We start from the raw sequence: 22,745 nt of genomic DNA on the forward strand, positions 1-22,745 counted from the left end.
TGAAGATGTATTCTTATGTCTTCCCACCCTAAATATTCACGAAGATGGATCAAGTAAAGGCATATAAGAAAATATCCACTTTAGTAACTATATATAGCTAGGGATTTTATGTGGACAGCAACCGAGGCAGACGTTATGTCTTTAAGAGTTCATGGGGTGGTAAATAATAAGGACATGGGTTTGAATCTCTTCTGTGTCACTTTTACTACCTGTGCAATCTTGGGAAAGTTATTTGAGTCAGTTTCATCACCCAAGTAATACCTAACTTACAGGGCTGTGAGAATTTGAGCTGATGTATTTAAAACCCTAGCCCTGCTTTCAGCAGCTTTAATTTTTATTATAATTTGCCTATGTCAGATAGGAAATGAAGAATGTTAGTTAAGAAATAAGTATACAGATTTTTAAGGTAAGCAAATCATTATCGTGTCGTCAAAGAACCACTGATATTTTATTTATTTTTTTGCTTGGTTTTGTGTTGTCTATATTATATTTTTTGGTAAGGGCTGAAATTGTAGCACTCCATAACTCATGTGTTAATAACCTCATGTGTTGTGAGGGCTTTTTTTAACAATAAAAAGCAGTTTGTAATGTAACTGTAAGGGGATTATTGAGAGAAATGTAAAGTGTTTTTAGTGCCCTGATTAGTGTGGACATCCAGAATTATGATAACTACAAGAAAGAGATAAAGATAAGAAAAGAGATAAAGATAATTGAAGGAAAGGGGAGACCACTTTTAGATCCTTAAAGTCTTTAGTCTTAAATGAATGAACTTCTTTTCTTGCTTTAGACTAGAGATTGGTTTTCTGTCTACTTATTATACCCTACTTGTATATGCTTTCTGTTACAAAACCAGATTGTCACGTTCTATAATTTCTTAAAGGAAAGGTGAACAAGCAAAACTGAATGATGAAATAAGGTCCACCAAATTACTTATCCCTGTTCCCATAAGGTTTTCAATGTGATTTGACTGATGAAATCATCTTCAGTTCAATAGAGTCATATAATATTTGACTTAAAATAAGAATGTTATTTAGAAAGAAACTTATGAAAACCTTGTGTCTTTATACCTTTAGATATTCATTGGAAAATCGATATTTGATGAGATAGTCATGTATGAAGCTCTGCTTCTAAATGAAAATCAAATTAATAATAGACAGGTATTATGTAAGAATTATTTATATCCATTTAAAAATATTTAACTAAGTTATGACTCTGTAGGGAGAACTGTGGAAATAAATGATGGACAAAAATGCTAGAGCAAAATTAGTGAATAAAAGCACCCAATGAAGATAACTTACCCAAGTGAAAGCATAGTTTTGTTTTTGTTTTTGTTTCTTGCCCCACCTATTAATTTGAGATGGTGTTTTGTAAACTCATTCATTCATTCATTCATTCACAAACCTTAGTTAGGAGCTTAATTTATACCACATATTGTATTATACAGTGATAATGCAAATGGACCTGACACTATAACAGCTCAGGTCGTAGAGACATCATACATTATTGAAGACTAGCAAATGATTGTTGGGAGCACCATTTGACAAGTTCTATGTCAGTGTTATTGAATACATAGAGCGCTCCCTAAATCTGATGCTAAAGCATCTATTAACTTTAATAAGAAATGTGATTTCAGAGCCAAAAGTAAAAATATGAGTAGACATTAGACAGGAAAACTAGAGATGCTTGATTCCAGTGTGAATATTGTTGCAGAAATATGGAAAAATTCATTTGACTTAAACATATTTTATATACATAGAATTTATGATAAGAAATACAAGATTTCTTGTAATTCTGGAGAGATATTCAGGGAGTAGTTCTTGAATTCTCAGCGGTCATGCCAATGCTACATACCTTATTTATTAGTACACAGAATGCACTGGAGTAAGGAGGGAGACTGGTTAGAAGATGTTGTAGTTGAAGTACAAAGGAAATGCTTAGATAGTAGCATATAGTAAGGATTATGAATAGTTCTAAGAATTATTCTGCTGATGAAGAAGTTTCTGTTGCACCCATTGTCCAAACCTAACCAAAAAAGCAAAGAATCTCATTGATAAATCCTGGAAGTTCAGCCTCCTAGGACCTGGAGCAGAGAGAGAAGACAGAGCGTGGCACAGGAGAAGCTCACAGCAGCTATCCAGCAATGCTATAGAGCCATGAAAACACAGAGGACTACAGCTGTGTTAGTGGTTGTATGAATCATATACAATGTTGTAAACCAAGGTTACCTCAATAAAAATAAAATAATAAACATTAAAAAATAAAACATATAGGGAAATGGAGAGTTTATCTACTTTCTAACTTTAATTTTTTAAATGTATCATATGAAGCTGAGTGCCAATTTTTAAGATTTAGAATAAGTCATGGTCCTAAGATTTATGGACCAACCATTATCATCAATATTTATATTATTGGCTTTTATGGCTGTTAGTTATGACCTCAGCCTCCCATGCTGTTTCACAATGATAGAGTGAATATCATCCCTCTGCATTTGGCATCTACTTACAAAAGATTTTCTGTTTATTCAATTTTAAAAATATGGTAAATCTATTTTATAGAGGTATAGCAGGATCAAATTAATTAACATGGCAAAGTGCATAATACAACAGTTGTTATCCGTTCCTTTTTAAATAATTCTATCATTTTGAATTGTTATTTGTACTGCTATTTAAACTGTTAAAATCTGTCAGTAAAGAGTAGTGTTTGAATTTAGATGAAAGATAGAGTAAATATCCTTTCTTCTCTGTGCTAAGTGCATATGTGTGCCTGGAAGGGCTTGTTTGTGGCCTTCATTCTCATGGCCCCAAACTGTAGTCATTCTGATGTTCTAAGTGTGGATCTGCATATATGAGTTTTCATTTTAACATTAAATGGATACACATCTGTAGTCATGGATGCTTTACTTTTGTATTTCTTGTGCAGCAACTATAATCTACAAAAGGAATTTTGCTTTAGGAAAGTAACTCCAATGAACCATTCATGTATTATCTTTAATGTATCATTTACCTGAGTGAATAAGCTAAAAGTCACAAAATGGTCCATGTAACAGCTTTTTTGGCAAGAATGAATATCAACCTCCAGGATGATGACAGATTGAAGTTAGTATCTTATAGCCATTAAAGCATAATGTTTAAAAGAGAATGGAACAAAAGTATATATTTTCCATGAAAACATTTTGAAATCAAAGTTTCTTATATATTTTATATATAGTTTATTTGGATTAATTTTTGAATTTTTCTTCTTTGTATGTACATTAATAACAGAGGATGAAAAAAATAGTGCTTCAGTTTCTTTTCCTATTAAGTAAAATATCCTTTGCTAGATGGGTGTCAATAAACATTAATTGTATCCATAATTTATTTGCCACATAGTTTTCAAAGGAAAATATCCATTAACCTTAATGTTACTGTTGAAAATGCCACAGAAACTGAGATTTTAGTTTCAAATTTCATAAAGTAAAAGACCAGTTTTTAACTGTCTAAATCATTAACTTCCTATGAAAAGGACAAAATACAACTTTTTGTTAATTGAAAACATTTATTTTCTTGTATATATTTTCATATTTTTTTAATTGAGGTAACATTGGCTTACAACACTCTGTGTGATCGCACTCCTCAGATGGATATTACCTCACCACATTCACCACCTAGAAACCCGTCGTCCACCATAGTCCATTGTGCCTCTGCCTCCGTTAGATTTCTAGAGTTTGTTTTTGGCTTGATTTTATCTAACCCTTTGTTGTTTTTCTATATTCCACATGTGACACCTTAGATATATTTTAATATATTTCAACTCAATGCTGTTTGGCCCAAAGTCAAGGGTTTATATCATTTACACTTAGAGGAATACTGTCTTCTTTACATGATTTCTCAGTTTCTTGCAATGAAAAGCCAGTGAAGATCAAATACATACATTTAACACATATGCACACATTTACTTGGATATAGAGATACCTAAATATATATACTTATAAATGTTTTCAAACGTGTCTTCATCTTATGAGTTGGAAAATTATGTTATCTCCTACACCTAGTTTATTTAGTTGCAGGATGATTCATCTTGTTGATATACAGCCTAAAATTACTTAATTCTTTGGAATAGCTTAAAGATCACCCCTTCTCTTGGAAGCTTAGTCATTTCTAGAGTCTGGTTTCAGACTTGTTTTTAGATGTGCCTGTACCACCTCTTTACACAAATTCTCCAGCCAAAGGCATACTTCTTAACTTCTTTATTCACTATTCCAATATCGAACTTATCGATTCCACATCCATAAACTTTATTCCCACTCTATTGAATGTTTTTATCTATAATCATTAAAACTTAAGACATTTCAAATCTCTGCTTTTACTTTTAGCACTTATAGACCTTGCTACACTGGAGCAATTTTGCTCCAGTGTTTTCATAGTACTGATCTATTCCAATACTTGGTCAACTAAGTCTAATCTAATGACCTTTCTTTTGTTTGCACCTTTAACTGTTCATCACTTTTGTGTTTTTGTTGCTCTTTATGTTCTGATCACTCTTCTAAAAAAATTATTTTCTGCATGCTGTAGTTGAGATGCTCATTATAGTGTCCTACATGCAGTGCCAGCTCAGTAACATTTATTCGTGTGAATTGATGATCTCACACTTTGAGAAGGATTACTCAATGAAGAATATCACCTTAATCATTCAGTCAACGGAAATATATACTCTCAGTGATATCATTTTTATGTCTGACTTGAATATAACTTTTGATGGGTAGTTCTAAAATTAAGCTGTGTCAGTAACCTATGATAACTTAAACTATGCCTTCTGGTCCATAAATATACTTGAAGAAAACTTTGTGACATAACTGACAAAATCTGTGAAAGACATGTGTATGGAAATATTTATTCCTGGTTCTTCTAAATTATCAATTTATCTTGAAAAGTTCGAATTAAATTGACTTTTTTCTAGCAAAAGTGACTTTCCAGGTCAAGTGTCCTTAAATTTTTAGCATCGGAATTAGATTGAAATGTTCAAATAGGATATTGTATATAGACCATAAGTAAATCAGAAAAAAACAGAGATGTTCTCTTTGAATTTGAACACCAGAAAGCTCTAAGTGTTCATCGATGTCTTTGACATATCTCTGCAAAACCTTAAGACTCTAAGGAACAGAATTATGGAAGCAACAGGATATTAGAAGCAGTGTAGATCAATATCATTATTATTTAGTGCTTTTGAAACTTATCCAGAATTCTCAATAAGATGGTCAGTAAGTTCATGCTTTGATATATTCCCTCTACTCCAAACATATATCAGTGCGAGATAGAGTAGGTAGCATAAGCATATATAAAGGCTAAGAGTCATGATAAATATTGACATAGAATGAAATTGCAATAGAACCAACCAGAGGAAAGAGATCAGATCTTAAACCCAGGACTGCTACCTTCTAGGTCCTCAAGCAAATATAAAACAAAAACACATGAGGTAGCCTGGAATATAGGCTTCTGGTTCAACTTTAACTTAAAAAAGGAATCTAAAACAGGGCCCACTGCTTTACCCTACTGCTTTATAAGGATCTTAAAGAGACCTGAGAATGAGAGGGAAGAAAGCAAGAATACAATTTCAGGAGTAATAGTAGAATCCCAGGGAAGTTGAGTACTTTGAGGAACTAGATTGCCATTGAACAGTAAGTGACCTTAATGGGTATCAATAAAGGCATTTTTCTGAAACAGCCAGTCTTATGAACAATAACATCTCTATTAATATGCTTGTCCCTGAATCAGGCCAAGCTCTGCTTATTGTCCCACCAGGAGATTTTGGGATACCAAAATAAATACCTACATCACATTATCACAGTGTGATAAAAGCCCATAGTCATGGCACATTGGGCAGCAATGACCTACCTACACCATCACCCAGATCTATCAAGGACCCAGTGACTGCTCATGATTCATAAACCACTTGGAAGTGGACATTCAACAAGTTACAATCTTTTCAATCCAATTGCACAAAATATCAGGGTCATAAGGAAAACAGTAGAACTAAAGAAAAATTTGCCTTGAAGTCAAAGTTGACTGCTATGTAAAATTAATCCAAGTACATACAATACATTTTATTACATGTATAATACTATTTAATGTACAAGTGAAAGGTGAGAATTGACAATTTTCTTTTTGAAGAAATCTTCAACTTCATAAATTGAAATACTCTTCAAAAAGAACTACAGTTTGTAATTTAAGTTAGCACTGGAAATAAAGAGGTTGATATAATATACTGTCTTATTTCATTAGGAAAAAACTGGTTAAAAAAAAGACAAGCTTGTAACCATGATCATTCTTCTTTATTCCAGCCAATGAGAGCTGTTCTGATGGAGCGCTGCTGTGTCCCTCCTCCAACAGTTGCATCTCAGTTCACCAGCGCTGCAATGGTTTGACCGACTGCTTGGATTTCCAGCTTGATGAGTCCAGCTGTTCAGGTACTCCATTTCCACTTCCATTTCCATTCAAATATTCTTTGTAATAAAGGTCAGTAACTTAACCTGCATACCATACAAATATTAACACTTGAAATTCTAAATAATGACAAAGCTGGAAAAATTGATTTTTTTATTATTGGTTAGGGAGAAAGGAGAATGTTAAATTAATTGCTAGATGCATAACAGAATGTACATATATATGACATAATGATCTCATGACTGTTCTATATAAAAATATTCATGAAATAAAACAATTAAATACTAAAATTTAAAATAATACTAGAGTTTATCATTAATATTTAATAATTTCTTCTGTGAAAATTGCCTGGTTACTATCAAAAGGAAACCTTATATAAGCTAGCATATTATTAATTTTTTAATTATATTTTCCCATTTTTTATAAGAGCTTCCTATTTACATTATCTAGTCATGTCTAAAATTTAATTTATTAAACTTTAGATAGACTTTTAAATATTTTTCTTCTGATCTTGGGATACTTATAAGAACTGATAATGTATATTTGTGATTATGCTTTTATCAAAACTACTTTGAATTTTCTAACTTGTTGTAGTATATTTTTAATAGCTCTCCTGAATAAATTTCTGTTTCACTTAAGGGACATATAAATATTAGTTTGGGGCAATATAAATCTATCACAAGTAAAAGATAACACAAACCAATGATAAAAGAAATATCCAATAATATTTTCTAAATAAATTAAAGATAATTCATATCAAAACTAGGTGAGAATATATTCTTTATATATATATCTAGAGAGAACATTCTGATATGCAAAAGCATGATGATTCCGATCAAATAATAATAAAATATTATTTTTATGGTGCTGAAAAAAATATTCACATAGTACTAAGCTTCATAGTACAAAAGAATATCAAGAATTGAGAAAATCCGGTCCCATAAGATATACAAAGATGAATTCTCTTTCACATTATATTTCTCTTATATATCAGATAAGATAACCCAAATGAAATAATCTTACTCTCTATTTATTTATTTATTTTTATTACTCCCTTTTTAAAATGCAAGAAAATTATTAATGATATAGTTACATTCTTTGAAACTACAAATACAAAATAATTATTTGCAATATCCAAATTTATTTATATAAAAGTGAAATTTTCTTCAGGATGATTCTATATGAGAACAAATATATTGCAACTTATTAAGGTTTATTGTCTCCTTTGACATGTTCTACCTTTAAAAATAGGATCAAGCTAACAGAATACCTGCCAACCATATTAATCATACAAACATTATTGTTGGTCCAACTAGCCACTCAAAAATCATGTACAGTTTATTTACAAAGTATGTTTCATATTTACACAGCTCTTGGGTTAGAGTTAAATAAAGAACTAATGAGAGTTTTCAGATAAAATCCATATTCTATTATGTGTTCCTATTAGTATTTTATACGCTTTTTGGTTTGTCAATCAAATATGATGATGTCAGTGCTTCTGTTTTTGAGAAACCCTTTAATCCTAATCCATGATAAGATGTGTAAATACACAATACATCATCCTCTTTATTTCCAAATAACATATTCCTTTAAGATCAGCATTTCATAGGCTTTTATGACCTCATCCTTCCAGCATCCAACAATTTCCCCAGTAGTCTCACAACAGATGATGAACATCTGGTCTCTCCTCACCTGGAGGTTTCAGTCATTAACAAAACATCAATCTCAGGCACTGCATAAGTGGTGCAGGTTAAGTATGTTTTAATGAGTCCTGTCCATTCCCAAGTTACATTAGAAAGGCATATTTTTTCAAGTTTTGGTTGCTTATACAACAGAAAATTTTGACCAGAAATTGTGAAGCTTAATTTAAGCTGAAAATCTTTTTCCTATAGTAAAGGCTAATAAATGTTATGTCAGCGTGATACTGTAACTATTATAATCATCCATGTGAAGGAAAATTAGGAAAAAGTCACTAAAATATAAAATTATAGAATGGGATGTTGAGATTTAATATAATACCAGCAACAACAATATAAAGTTAACAGAGTGTTTTCAAAACCAAATGAAACAAAATGCAAAAACTGCTCTGGCAAGCATTCTTAAGCTATTTCAAGTTTCTGACTCATGATTAATCTCTCCTGCAGTCCCTATGCTGGAATTTCAAGTGAACAGAACAGTCTCCGCCTCTGGGAACTTGGTTTCCTGCACAAGTTTTCTGGTGGACTCTAGAATCCATACAGCTCCAGAAACTATATGTAGTTTACTGTGCATATGTCTCCTTTTCCATCAAAGTGCATAAATTCTACACAATCCAAAGGGCTTCATGGTCCCATAATGTCAAGAACTGTAAAGGGTTATAGAAATTCTGTACTGAAGAGCAGAATATTTGACATTTTTAGGCTAACAGGCTTTGGGGTTAAAGGACCAGGATTTAGTTGCACATGTTATCAACTTAAGTAAGTTATATTCTCTTTCCTCTTCTGTAACATGAGGATAAGAATGGGATATACCACATGCTATGAGAATTAAGTGAAGTAACACTGAGAGAATCTTTAGGACAGTCCTTCACACAGAACAATAAATAGTAGTAGTAGTGGTGATCATAATGCTAGAAGGAAAAGAGAAAAGGCAGAAAAGTTGGAATGTGCTGTGGTAATAGAACTTGGGTTTCACAGAAAATTCAGAGAATCCTTAAATTTCAACAGACAGGTGACAATAATCATTTACTAGTTTATTATACCATTCACTGATGTAGAAAATTTATAAATATATCCAAGTTTATACTCCCAGAAGCTTTATAGGGAAGGTGATGTTAATCCTCATTTTAAACGTGAAGAAACGTATTAGAGTAGCTACCCCTAAGTCAGACAATTCATCAGTGATGAGCCAGCTGTCACAGAGGGGAAAACAGGGCTCACAGAATTATCAATCTTCCCAATATCTGCCATGTAATAGTTGTCCCTGCCATCATCTTTACAGACATTGAGAGGAAAAGTTTAGACTATTTGCTGAACCTGTATGATCTGACACCTGTGCATCTCAGACCTTCTCTCATGTTTTTTTCATATTGTCAGCAATCCAACTCAGGCTGAATTCCCTTCAATTCCTTAAACATACTCTATTCTCTGGATTCTGTGTCTTTATGGTTATCTTTACACACACACACATACACAAACACAAACACACACACACATACCCTGCCCAAAATTTCTTCTTACTCCCTAACTTTGACTGAGGTACTCTCCTTGGTACTTCCATCACCCTTATTACAGCCACCCCAAATTGGATCATTTTTCATATGATATTTTAATGCATCCTCCATAAAGCTGGAAGATCAATGAGCCAAGTGTTCTAAGACTCAACAACCTTATGAGACCGGTACTATTTTTAACTCTGACAAAGAGTAAGCTGAGATATAGAGATAAACTACCTTGACCTAAAATACACAGCTAATAAATTCAGATTCCAATGCAAATAATCTGGCCCCAGAACTTGCAGCCTTGACACTTATGTAAACTGTCTGGATTATTTATCATTTCATATCCAGTATCTCATCCAGTGCTAGACAGTGAATACTTGCTGAAAATAGACCCATTGAAATATAAATTAGAGGTAGTAGATGTTCTTGTCTTTAGAATGGAAATGATGATAGTTCAATCATGAAGGACTAGTATTCTGCAAGAAAGTGTTTAAGGGCCTCCCTGGTGGCGCAGCTGAGTGCTGGGCTGCAAAGCTGCCTGCAGCCTCTGCAGTGCCGGTTCGATCCGGTTAGATCCCCGGCCTCCAGCGAGGGTCCCACATGGCATGACAGACCTCTCCTGCAGTGCCCTCTGCTCCCTTCAGCAGTGTACTTCGTCAGTCTGCCTGTTCTGCTCCCTGCTCTGACTCTAGTGAATTCTCTCACCCTCCCTCGTTTCTGACTGTACCCTGTGCTTGTATAAATAAATAAATAAATCTTAAAAAAAGGAAGTGTTTAAGAAGTGAAGAAGAGAAATTAGGGAATTAAATGAGTAAGAAAAGTGACAGCCATAAGTGGATCGCGATTGTTTACTGAGGATAGAAGGAGGCATATAAAGGAAAACACCACAAAGAACTGTAAACTTTAACAACTTTTGATTCATAACTATGTGAAAATATTTAGCTTCCACTTTACCTATAAACAACTCACTTTTTCAAAGAAAAATCCATGCTAACCTCGAACTAGGAAATGACACAGTGGTAAAAAAAAAAAAAAGTATTGAGCAAGAAGGATCATTTTTAAGCTGGTAACTGATATACCTACTGAAGTAGGACATGTAGTGCAAAAGAATGTCATTTTGTCTAAATGACAAAGCCACCGATGCAAAGCATTTCTCTGCCATGAGATAGTGACTACTGTATGGAAGTGAAGGAGATAGATGTTTCAGGAAAGGAAAAATCCTCAGAGTAATCACAAATATATAGACAATTCTAAACAGATTGTCTTAATCCAGGGGAGAAAAAAGTCTTCTCTTATGATTAATCACTTGGACATGTGAAGAGGGGAGCACACCTAGGACAGCTGGTGTCTGCTGAGAAAATTTGGGGTTGCACTAAAGTAGACTAGGGGAATTCTTGTACTGTTAGCAATTAGGAAACAATTTACTGTTAATGATTAGATTTAATACATGATTCTCAGTAATGGATCCTCTTAAACCCTAAAGATATTTATAATTAACTGTAGGGTTTTTGATGCTGATTTTTCAGAGTGTCCAATAGCTTACTGCAGAAATGGTGGGACTTGCGTAGTGGAGAAAAATGGTCCTATGTGTCGGTAAGCAGATTATCTATTTTTTTAAACACTTATTTGCTGATGACTTACTTTTCTTAAGGCTAATAGAATATCGATGAATATATGGTTATTAAAGTAAAAATAGTAAATAATGACACTATATTTATTTGTCTGAACAAAAGGAAAATGTGAGTGTACTTTAGAAAGGTATCAATTACTTAGCATAATTTTACATGTCTTTCTGCATTTTATGTTATGTGGGATATATAACTTTAATAACACTCATTATTCTGTCTTTTTAATATTTATATCTGGTTATGAAAAGTTTTTATTTGAGTATCTTCCTATTTCAGATGAACTTAGTATCTGTATTTCCTTTCTCACTGTTTATTTCAAAGTCCATATTTTTCTTTTAGACAACAAAGGATGAAATTAATTCATAAATAACACCTTTTTCTGCTTAATGCAATGGATGTTTATGAAAGGTACAGATAAGGAATACATTTACATGCTTAAAGTAAGAATAAACAAAACCAGGCCTTTGCTTTCTTTTGGGAATTATTTATATTGCATATCAAAGATTGCTTGATTTTTTCTCTCACTCTTTAGGGAACTGTGCAAAGCAGTTTCATAAATTCCAAAGGAAATGATGCATATTCCATTATATTTGTGTTTATGACTTTTTAATCTAACAGACTGAAGGTATATCACTGCTTGTTATAGAACTGATTGCAGGCTAAAACTCAAGTCCTAACAAAAAACAAAAGTATATGCAAAACATTCATTAATAGTTATTTAAATCATTACATCCTGCTGAGGTAACACTTATATGTTAAGAAAAGTAGTTTACTCCTAAAAAAAAATGTGAAGACCTTTTAAATAAGTTTTAGGATGATATCATTTAGACATTGTTTTAATGTTGTTGAAATTGAATTTATAGTTTTCCAAAGTGTTTTGTCTCTCAAATTCATTACATAATTTGTTTCACATCTCAATAGAGGTATAATTTTTGTTATATCAAAAATTCAGTGGAAATTGATTTATAATAAACTATAATTTGATGGAAAGATGAAATACCTAATATTAACTTACAAAATCTCCTGAAATAAGCTGAGAATGATGCCGTAAGTCATATTTATTGAAATTAGGTGAGTGGATAATGTTATGTAATGTCAACTGTTTTCAGTAAGGAGATTTGAACTTTTGCCCTCAGTAATCCTGCTAGTTAGCTGAAGACCCCAGACCTAAGACAGACTCAGCTGAGCAAGCAAAGAGTTTTGTGTTCTTGGCAACATCTTCTTGTACTTAAGTAAACTTCTCAAAGTTGAAATCCAGATGGTGATGTTCAAAACTTGTTTTTCTCAAATGAGTAAACTCTTACGTGGGGGTTGAAATGTGGCAGGAAGATGGAGAAGAAAGTGACTAAAGAAAGGAAATCAACACAGCACAATGTAGAAAGCAGTATACAGAAAAATCATTGATTATTTTAATATATTAAGTTTGGTAATAAATAATACTTTTCAAATAGATAAATAGCTATAATTGTGATCGATATAAACAAATGTTTGGAATTAGTGCTATCTATAGTAGATGTGAAAAAAGAACTTTTGACAATTTTTTACTTTATAACATAGTATTCTATTAATTCAAACTTTTATTTCTTTAAAACTGTGAACTACAAATGTAATATAGGTGTATTATAATAATTTGTAAAGCATACAGTTGTGTGTTCAGCTAAAAGTAGAAAACCTCAACATTCAAGTCACTTTCTAGTAGTATATTTTGCACCCACTTAAATATGGTTTTTCCACTCACACACACATGCAGGCACAGACTCCTGTTTCATACAGAAATGTGATTGTACTTTCTACAATACTTTGTACCTTTTTCTTCCTTCTCAGAAAATATCATGTCATTTGTTCTATATGAGTACATATAAAAGCATTTGTCAAATTCACTTTCAATTAAACTTAGTCTCAGCACATGGTCTCTCTATCTCCTCAAGATATTAAAAAGAAACTAAGGCAAAAAAACACATCCCTTCTCACCCAGGCCACTGTGAATACAATAGGTATGGTTTCCTGAGGAGGCATATCACCAAGTCTTTGCATTTCCTCTTGTGATTCTAGATACCTCGAAAAAGTAACTTCATAATGTACCTGTAAACCCAGAGAAGAGAAACTATATAATAAAGTCATCTGGATGTTTAAATTATCCATAAGAATAGAAATGGCTAGGTGAAACATAGTTTTCTGTTATTTAAGATACATTAACTTGACATGTTTGAATGCTAAGAAGCAAACTTTGAGCTACAGGAGGGAAATCATTCCTCACCTAAGTTTTGATTATTGAATGTGTTATACACACACACACACTGTATATAACACATGTCATTCCCTTTGCCTAGAGGTTACGTTGTCTACAGTATTTGTCAGAATATTGAATGAGTACATGGTCTATTTATTATACTAAAAAGCAACTAATCTCCTGTTTGTAGGATAGCATGGCTACCAAAAAAGAAAATGTCACCCATTAAAGAAACTCTACTTTGCTACATTAACAGAAGAGGGTGCTCTTAATCCAGGAATTTTTATAACTATCTCAAATCTTTACCCCTACATTTGAAACGAAGAGACAAATGTGGTTTTCATCTGTACAATGCCACTGTTTAAAAATAAAATTCAGCTTACAACCATTCTTCTTCTTCCCCTCCTCTCGGGAAAAAAAAAAAAGAAAATGCTCCAAAACCCTAACTCCAAACTAAATTAAGTATTGTCCAAATAAAAGCATTTAGTGATATGAAAATAAAACAACCCTTAACTAAGAAAGTCAAAGTACAAGTGAACAACAAAACAATAACAATCAAATAAGAATTGATTGATCCCAAGAAAGAAGTGAAATTTCAAAAGAAAGAAAAACTAAATAACAGTGTTCCCCAGGGAGCAAAATTCAAATTAAATTTATTAAGGAGTTTTGGCAAAGCCAGAAAAATAAGTAAGGGAATGAAAATGAAATGAAGTAAAAAGAATCAAAGAAGACAAGTGAAAGATAAAAAACATGCATATGAATGGTGTCCCTAGAGAGGAAAACAAAACAATGGAAGAAAACAATATTTAAAATTATAATCCCAAAATAGTTTTTCAGAAAAGAAAGAAGACCTGAATTTATATATTGCATAGGCCAAAAGTTACCTGGAAAATTTGACAGCAAAACCAGAAACTCTGAGACATATTCTAGTAAAAATATTACACTTGAAAAACAAAATTTCTTATAGCTTCTAGGGGGAAAAAACAATTAACATATAAGGACAAGAGATTATTCTGGCATTAGACTTCCAAAAGCAAATAAATTTATTGTTTTTGTCAACAGGGTTGTAAAAGTCTTTAACAAAATTCAATATTTATTTTTGATTTTTTTAAGATCACGGGAAAATATAAATTGGTACATGTACATGTTGTTTTTTACCCCTAGAGACAATAAAGATAGTGTATTCTTAAATGGCAGTTTTATTTTTCAGGAATATAAATAGATCGTTCTATTTTCTTCTAATCATCAGGGTTTCTGTTATTCACAATTCTAAACAGACAGTATTTAGAAATATGTTTCACAAAAGAAAAAAACCGGTATTACAAAAATACAATCAATAAAAAACTTGAAAAAAGAAGAAAGACATTTCCTTTTCTTGGAAAACTGATAGGGTAGCATAAGAATCTTGGTTCTCCTTAGGTTAATCTATGAATTTAACATAACCCTATAAAAATACAAGATTTTTGGAGGAGTAAATAGTTTGATATTAATGTTCATATGGAAAAGCAAATTTAGAAAAATAAGGAAGTGAACACTGAATAAGACAAGTTATAAAGGGTTAAATTACTCTATTAGTATAAATATAATGAAACATTTATTATTAAATCACTGTAGTATAGGCACTTGAAGAAACATTATAGACATTTCATGCTAGCAGAATGGAGTAGAAAGTCTAGAAAAATATCTAGTGCATATGAAAATAATAAAGGGCCTCCCCGGTGGCACAGCGGTTGAGCTCTGGGTTGAGCACTGGGTTGCTAAGCTGCCCTCAGCCTCTGCAGTGCCGGTTCAATGCCCGGCTGCTCCCCGGCCACCAGAGGAGGGTCTCACATGGCGCGCAGACCTCTCCTGCCGCCCGCTGCTCCCCTCAGCAGTGTACTTCGGTCCTTCTGCCTGCTCTGCTCCCCGCTCTGGCTCTGGTGAATTCTTTCACCCTCCTGCGCTTCTGACTGTACCCAGTGCTTGTATAAATAAATAAATAAATAAATCTTTAAAAAAAAAAAAAAAAAGATGGCATCTCAACGCTCTGATCAGAGGTTGACTTTTTAAAAAGAAGTGTTGAGACAGCTAGTTAGGTATTTGAAGGAAAAAAAAAAAAAGATGCCAGCAGACCATAATAAACACATTACACACAAAAATAAGCTTCATGTGGATCAGAATTCCAAGAGAAACCAGCTCATACTAGAGAAATATGCAGTGAATTTCTCCATAATTTGGATATAGTGAAAAAAGTTTCAAAGGCTCAAATCCAATCAAAGACAATAATGGTAAATTCGATTATATAAAAGTTTCATTTAAAAAATGTTTTGCATGGCCCAGAAAATACTAGCAACAAGATCAAAAGATAATTGGCAATATGAGAGAAAATCTTAATGTCTTATAGTTCAGAAAAAGGAAAAATATTCTTCATATTTATTATTCTTCTAATTCTCAGAATTATTTTAAAATATGAGCAAAGCCCAAACATAATGTTAAAAAATAAAATATATACAATGATGCTTAAACATGAAAAAATCAATTCCTTTCATTACAGGAAGGCAAATTAAAGCCATTCTATAATGCTATTTCCCATCTCTCTAATAAACAACATATTCTGTTGGCAGATATGTGAAGAAGCAGGCACTTTGCCAGTGGAAATGCAAATTGGTATAACTCCTGTGGAGGTGAACTTGGCACTATCTAGCAAAACTACATATTCATTTACTTTTTGAACTAATAATTACCTTTCTAGAATGTACTGCTGGTAGAACTCCAACTATATGAAAATATGTGTCCATAGGGTTACTCACTGTAGCATCTTCATAATTTCAAAATATTGGAAACAAACTAAAAGCCCACATATAAAAATTTATTGAATACACTGTGTTACATTCACACAATGTTGTACCACTAGAATGTGGAACAGTTAGGGAGAGTCCCTCCAGCCAGGTGTAGGCATCATGTTCCTTGGGTCAAGCTAAAGGAAAATTAATAAATGTAGTTATAGTCACTGCAACTATTTTATAACTTTTTTTCTGTTAAAAATAAAAATCTGAAGAGTGCTATGTATAATTACATGTCAGGTTGTACTTAAGTGTTCGATATGCCTTTAGAAACCACATAAACCTGAATGGTAGATCATAGTTCCACATGTCTAATTTCATAATTAAGGAGGTTAGAATTGGTGAAATTAATTAATTTCCCCATAGTGAAAATCAAGAAGATGGTGAGTTCAGATTCAAACCAGGTCTGTGTCCAAGGCCTACATTCCTAGATTACTAGCCATTGTAGTATATTACTTCTTTGGAGATCTGACTAGGTGTTTCATAACTCTATGATGATTGTGTGATTTCATGAATATGATTTGCATGAAATGTCTGAAGAAAATCTTGAACTAAGCTTTATTTGCAGTTGACTGATTGGTGTTCTTTTACATACTATGGACCGTTATTCCCATGAATGTGCATGTTGTTGCTTCTTGACCATTTTACACTATCGTATCTTGACTACTTGAAAAACTCTAGATTCACCTCTTATATATGAACTTGTATAGAACCTTCTCTCTAGAACTTTTCCTTTTCCTGGACCCCCATGCATATGAGTCACATCCTACAGGCAGTGTACAAAAGAGAACAGGGATATAACTGTAAAAACATACAAAGCTGAGTATGGATGTGATTCCACCCCCCACTTACTGACTCCATGACTTTGAATCAATTACCTAAACTTTTTCTAAGGAAGAAGAGAAAAATGTACATTTACTAAGAAACCAAAATTCTTAACCCTGATTGAGTTGAAAAGGACTTTTGTATGGTGCTGAAATGACTAAGTGAGAAACACTAGTAAGCTGCTTGCCAATTTCTTATTTAACATCATTGAAACCATCTCCACAGCAACCAGCATAATTCTTTTTTTTTTTTTCAAAGATTGTTTACTTATTTTATACAAGAACAGGGTACAGGCCAGATGCGTGGGGGTGTGAGAGAATTCACCAGAGACAGAACAGGGAACAGAACAGGCAGGCTGATGAAATACACTGCTGAGGGGAGCAGCGGGCGTGACAGGAGAGGTCTGCTGCTCCATGTGGGACCCTCGCCAGCTGGCCGGGATCGAACCAGCACTGCAGAGACTGCAGACAGCTTCACAGCACGGCGCTCAACCCCCTGCTCCACCAGGGGAGGCCCAACATAATTCTTTACTAGATGGAAAACATAACAGATCATCAAAATTTAAGAATATGGCCTCTGATATTATTTTTTCAAACATAGCACTCAAGTGCTAAGTACTAACAAATATATTCATAGTTACACTTGAATGCTTTGTCAGTGAAAATCATTTCAGAGATTCAAAAAGTCAATTTTCAAAGGAGGACATTTAGGTATCTTTTATGTAATGCTTGAAAAGTCATGCAAGTGTGTTTTGTCAAATATAACAAATGGAAGAGACAATCTTACTGGAAAATGTGAATTACCAAAATTGGCCCCCAAACATCCATTAAAGCTGAAACAGTAAATTATATAATAGACATTTTTTAATTGTATCTTTTTTAATCATATTTTTTGTTGCAGCAGCATTGGTTTAAACACTGTATGTGATTTAGGGGTATAGGTTTACCCTCTTTTAGAAGTATGTTACCACACTATACCCATCAAAACATCAATAGTTCTCTACCATAGACCTTAGGTGCCCCAGTTCCCTTTCTCCTTCCAGCCTCCCCTTCCATTAGTCTCAGCTGAGCAGTCTAATTTCTAGAGTGTGTTTTGCTTTAGTTTTTTCTGTTCCTTTGTTTTGTTTCTCTGTATTCCATATGTATGTGAAATGATCCAATATTTGTCTTATTTTATCTTATTTCACGTAACATGATGCCCTCCAGTTACATCCACATTGTTGCAAATGGCAAGATTTAATCCTTTTTTTTAGCTGAATAGTATTCCTTGCTCCTATATTTCACATCTTTAAATTTATTTACCTATTGTTAGGCACTTTGGTAGTTTCCATGACTTGACTATTATAAATAGGGTGCAATGAATATGAGTGCATCTATACCCTTGAATTAGAATTTTTATATTCTTTGGATAGGTATTTAGGAGTGGAATTGCTGAATTATTTTTTAATGTTTTCAGGACCCTCCATACAAGAAGCTAGACCAGCCTCCACTCCCAAAAACAGTGTTGTTGGGTTCGTTTTTCTCTCTTTCCTATGAGAATTTAAATGTGCATATCTATTTGCAAAACTGGAAGTAGTTTTCCTTAAAGCCAGGAATAAGAAAAGTAAAGGTCTGCTAGCACTAGGATATTCTATTTGCTCAAAAGTTTTAAGCCAAAGAAATAAGCAACAAGAAGCAACAGTTACACGTATTGAAAAGAGGGAACACAAATATTTCAGGTATCCACAGCCCAGGAGATTCAAGAGAGTTAACTGTGATGCTGTTAGAGTGATAATAAACCCAGCAAGGTAAAGAGATAGGCGATACTGTGCAAAAGCTCTTTAATTTGATATAGTCCCAGCTGTTTATCTTTGCCTTCACTATCACTGCTTTGGGTGATGTGTCTGTAAAGATGTCTTTGATGTGCAAATCACGTAGTGTTTCGCCTATATTTCCTTCTATATATTTTATGGTTTCAGGTCTTATGTCTAGTTCTTTAATCCATTTTGAGTTGATTTTTGTGTAAAAGAGACAATAACAAAAACAAAGAGAAACCCCACCAACTGGGAGAACATTTTTGCACCCAACACTAATGATAAAGGACTGATCACAAAAATCTACAAAGAGCTGATGAGACTCAACAACAACAAAGAAAATAATCCAGTCAAAAAATGGGCAGAAGAGCTTAAAAGAAACTTCTCTGAAGAGGAAATGCAAATGGCCAACAGGCATATGAAAAAATGTTCAACATCACTTGTCATCAGGGAAATGCAAATCAAAACTACCATGAGATACCATCTTACACCAGTGAGAATGGCACATATTAAAAAAACTAGCAACAACAAATGTTGGCGAGGGTGTGGAGAAAAAGGAACTCTTCTGCACTGTTGGTGGGAGTGCAAACTGGTCCAACCACTGTGGAAAGCTGTGTGGAGATTTCTGGACCTACTAAACATAGAGCTTCCATATGACCCAGCAATTCCACTCCTAGGTATTTACCCAAAGGACACAGAAACATCAATTCCAAAGAACACCTGCACCCCTATGTTTATAGCAGCACTGTTTACAATAGCTAAGCTTTGGAAACAACCCAAATGCCCAAAAATAGATGACTGGATCAAGAAGATGTGGTACATATATACCATGGAATATTACTCAGCATTCAAAAAAGATAAACACATGCAATTTGCTGCAACATGGATGGCGCTGGAAGGGATCATGCTCAGCGAAATAAGCCAAAAAGAAAAAGAAAAATACCGGATGGTCTCACTCATAGCAGGAATCTAGAAAACTTAAATAATGGACCAGGAAAATGAAAAACTATAAGAAAGTGAAAATCAAAATCAACAAAAAACTATGAACCAGAGACACTTTTAGGGGGGCGGGGGCGGGAGGGGAGGGATTGGGGTCAGAATGGGGGGCGGCAATTGTATGGGGAATATAACAATAAAATTTATAAAAAAAAAAAAAAAAAAAAAAAAAAAAAAAAAAGAGATAGGCGATAACTATGTAAGACTGGATAAATTCCGTTTTCACCAGTAATAACAATTGAACAAGAGAATTAGAAAAGAGCACCATTGTGAAGTAGTAGCAAATTTTATATTATGTACTTATACTTAACTGTCATTTTCTAAGGTCCACATGAAAAAAATTTAAAAGCTCAAATGAAGAATATTCAAAGATCATATGGATGAATTTGCTTTGTTCTTCACTTGGCAACTGCCATCCTAGGAATCTAACCTTCTGATATATTAACAAGAAATATGTGGATAAACGTGTTGGTTTGGGCATTTTATAATAGTACTTTGAAAGTAAACTTAAATGTTCAAAATAGTATAACTGAATACCATGTAACAACTTTTAAAAAGAAAAATATAAATTCTGACATAGAAAAATATCTCTATGGAGGCAAGAAATGCAAATTCCAGAAGAAAATGCATGTTAAAATCCTAATGGGGGGAGGAGGAAGACAATATGTAAATGTGTGATATAACAATGAAAAACAAGTCCAGCCATCTGCACACATCAAATAGTAAGATCTCTACATGAGCTCACCAGGAGATGGACTTTGGGGAAAAGGAAGATGTCACATTTTAGTTTCTGCATTTTTATTTTAACATGCACTGCTTTTGCAACTTTTAAAAGCATATTTTAAAAACTATCTCACAAACAGTTGCAATATTTAAAAACTAATATCTCTTACAGTAAAAGGCAGAGCCAACTGGCTGCTTTTAACGGTGTCTCCAAGATGAATGTGCCTGTCCCTGGGTTTTCTTCCCATTGTCAGATCATTACACAATCTCTGCCTCGTGCGATGCCAAAAAAGCCAGACAGAATGTATTGAAGATGAAGTAAATAACCTCTCCCCTCAAACCTTCCCCCCGCCTTTCTCCCCAAGCTGGATTCTTCTCTGATCACATGTGCCAATAGAGTCACGAAAATGAAAAGCACGGTCTACCTAATTTCCCCTCTGCTCCTTGCCCAGAAACAAAGCCTCGTGATGTGTTTGTGCATTAGCTGTTAAACTGTTTTTAGACTTTCCATGCCAGCCATAAGCTTTCACAGCTGAAAACTGCATTGCTTTGACAATTTGCTGTAAGTGCCTCTTGAATGACCTGTTGACTCATCCAGGGAGGGCATTCTCCAAGGAAGAACATGGCCCAGATTTCCTTCCCTGGTCATTGCTGACAGGGATTTGTGATCCAGATATTTTCCAAAGTCTCTGGTATGACCTGACTGTTAAGTAGATATCTCTCTCCTCCTGGAAGAAAAGTGGTGGGTTATTTCTGGGGCAGTCTCTAATGCCAAAGGACTTGCTTTAAAGAGAGAACAAGAGATAACTGTCTATATTATAAGGATCAGTTACTTCAAAAGGCTCCCTGCCTCACCAATCCAAAATAGCTGCCTAGGAAAGTGTTTCCTCTTAACCTACACAGTTTTTACTTTATCGGTTTTCCTAGCGTGTGCACAGCCAAGCTTTAATGGGGCAGCAATAGATTGGAAATGACATCTTTTCTTTCTTTGCTGTGCGTGATGTATGTGTATGTGTCCAGCATACTCCATTGAATGGGGGAGAGAGACACAGCCCAGTGGAGGCGCTCAGAGACCTGAGCATCGAAGAATACTGACAGAAAGTCATTCCTCAGACTGAATTTCACAATTTCCTGAACCAGGCTCCCTAGTGGCACTGAAACTGCCGGCCATCCAGGCCTGTCCTGAGCCTACATAGCTTTTCTTCCTGCTCAGTCAGCATGAGTTTAACTATGTCAGAGTAGAATCTTTTGTGCTGTTGCTAGGTGGCTGATCTCTGCCTTACAGAAGCAAAATCTAGCAAATGAGGTAGAACTTTTTGAACTTATCCCTCTTACCAGTGAAATGTTGACAGATCTAAGTAATTCAATGCATTTTAATTTTGAAACCCCTGTGGGACTTCGCTTATCCTCTGAAAACCCTAGTTCATGTTTGCCATTTCCTTAATCTGCTGTCCATTTGTAACTCTGAGACTAGAGTATCCCTTTGTAGTCTTCATGGAAAGACTTAGTTTATCTCCCTTATTTTCTCCAGAAGGAAGAATGAGGAAATGAAAATGTTTGTCTCCAGGTTTAAAGTTAAATTATGACTCTGTATGATTTGTGGTTAGATTTTATATAACCTGTAAATCTGTGGACCTGTAATACCCTTTCATTTACTGTGTATTAAAAATGAAGAGATCTAGAAATCACTTATATGAAAACTGGAAAATATAATACATTATACAGAAATATACTTTTCTATAAATTGTTAAGTTAATGTTTATGAAACTTTGTGAATTTTTATCCCCTATGTGGGGCAGTGACTGATCACATAAATGCCCTGGAGCAGATACCATGAGACAACAGGAAAAAAGTAATAAAAGGAGAAAATATGAATTTTGGTATTGAATAAAGAAATGTTTTAATCTGTTGATTAGGGATCAAATTAAAAACACATATGTACAATACAGAAAATAGGACCTTAAGTATATTATTCTTTTCCATTTGTTGGAATTAATTTTTTTTCTATGCAATACATAGACAAGACTATGCAATACATAGTCTTCTGTGATTGGGCATGGATAGTATATTGTGGGAATACAGATTATATACAAAAAGCTATATGTTGATAG

General features: G+C 33.8%; 1 protein-coding gene across 1 annotated transcript in view; it reads left to right on the forward strand.

Moving 5' to 3' along the window:
* Positions 1–22,745, forward strand: part of MALRD1 (MAM and LDL receptor class A domain containing 1) — a 385,105-nt gene that overhangs the window by 296,117 nt on the left and 66,243 nt on the right. The window contains exons 35-36 of the mRNA XM_054694679.1: positions 6,317–6,442; positions 11,145–11,211. Of these exons, the coding sequence (XP_054550654.1) occupies positions 6,317–6,442; positions 11,145–11,211 (193 nt within the window). The remainder of the gene's footprint in view (positions 1–6,316; positions 6,443–11,144; positions 11,212–22,745) is intronic.

The sequence above is a fragment of the Talpa occidentalis genome, unplaced genomic scaffold (assembly GCF_014898055.3).
Source record: "Talpa occidentalis isolate TD23 unplaced genomic scaffold, MPIMG_talOcc4v2.1 talOcc4.14, whole genome shotgun sequence".
In the NCBI taxonomy this organism is placed as follows: domain Eukaryota; kingdom Metazoa; phylum Chordata; class Mammalia; order Eulipotyphla; family Talpidae; genus Talpa; species Talpa occidentalis.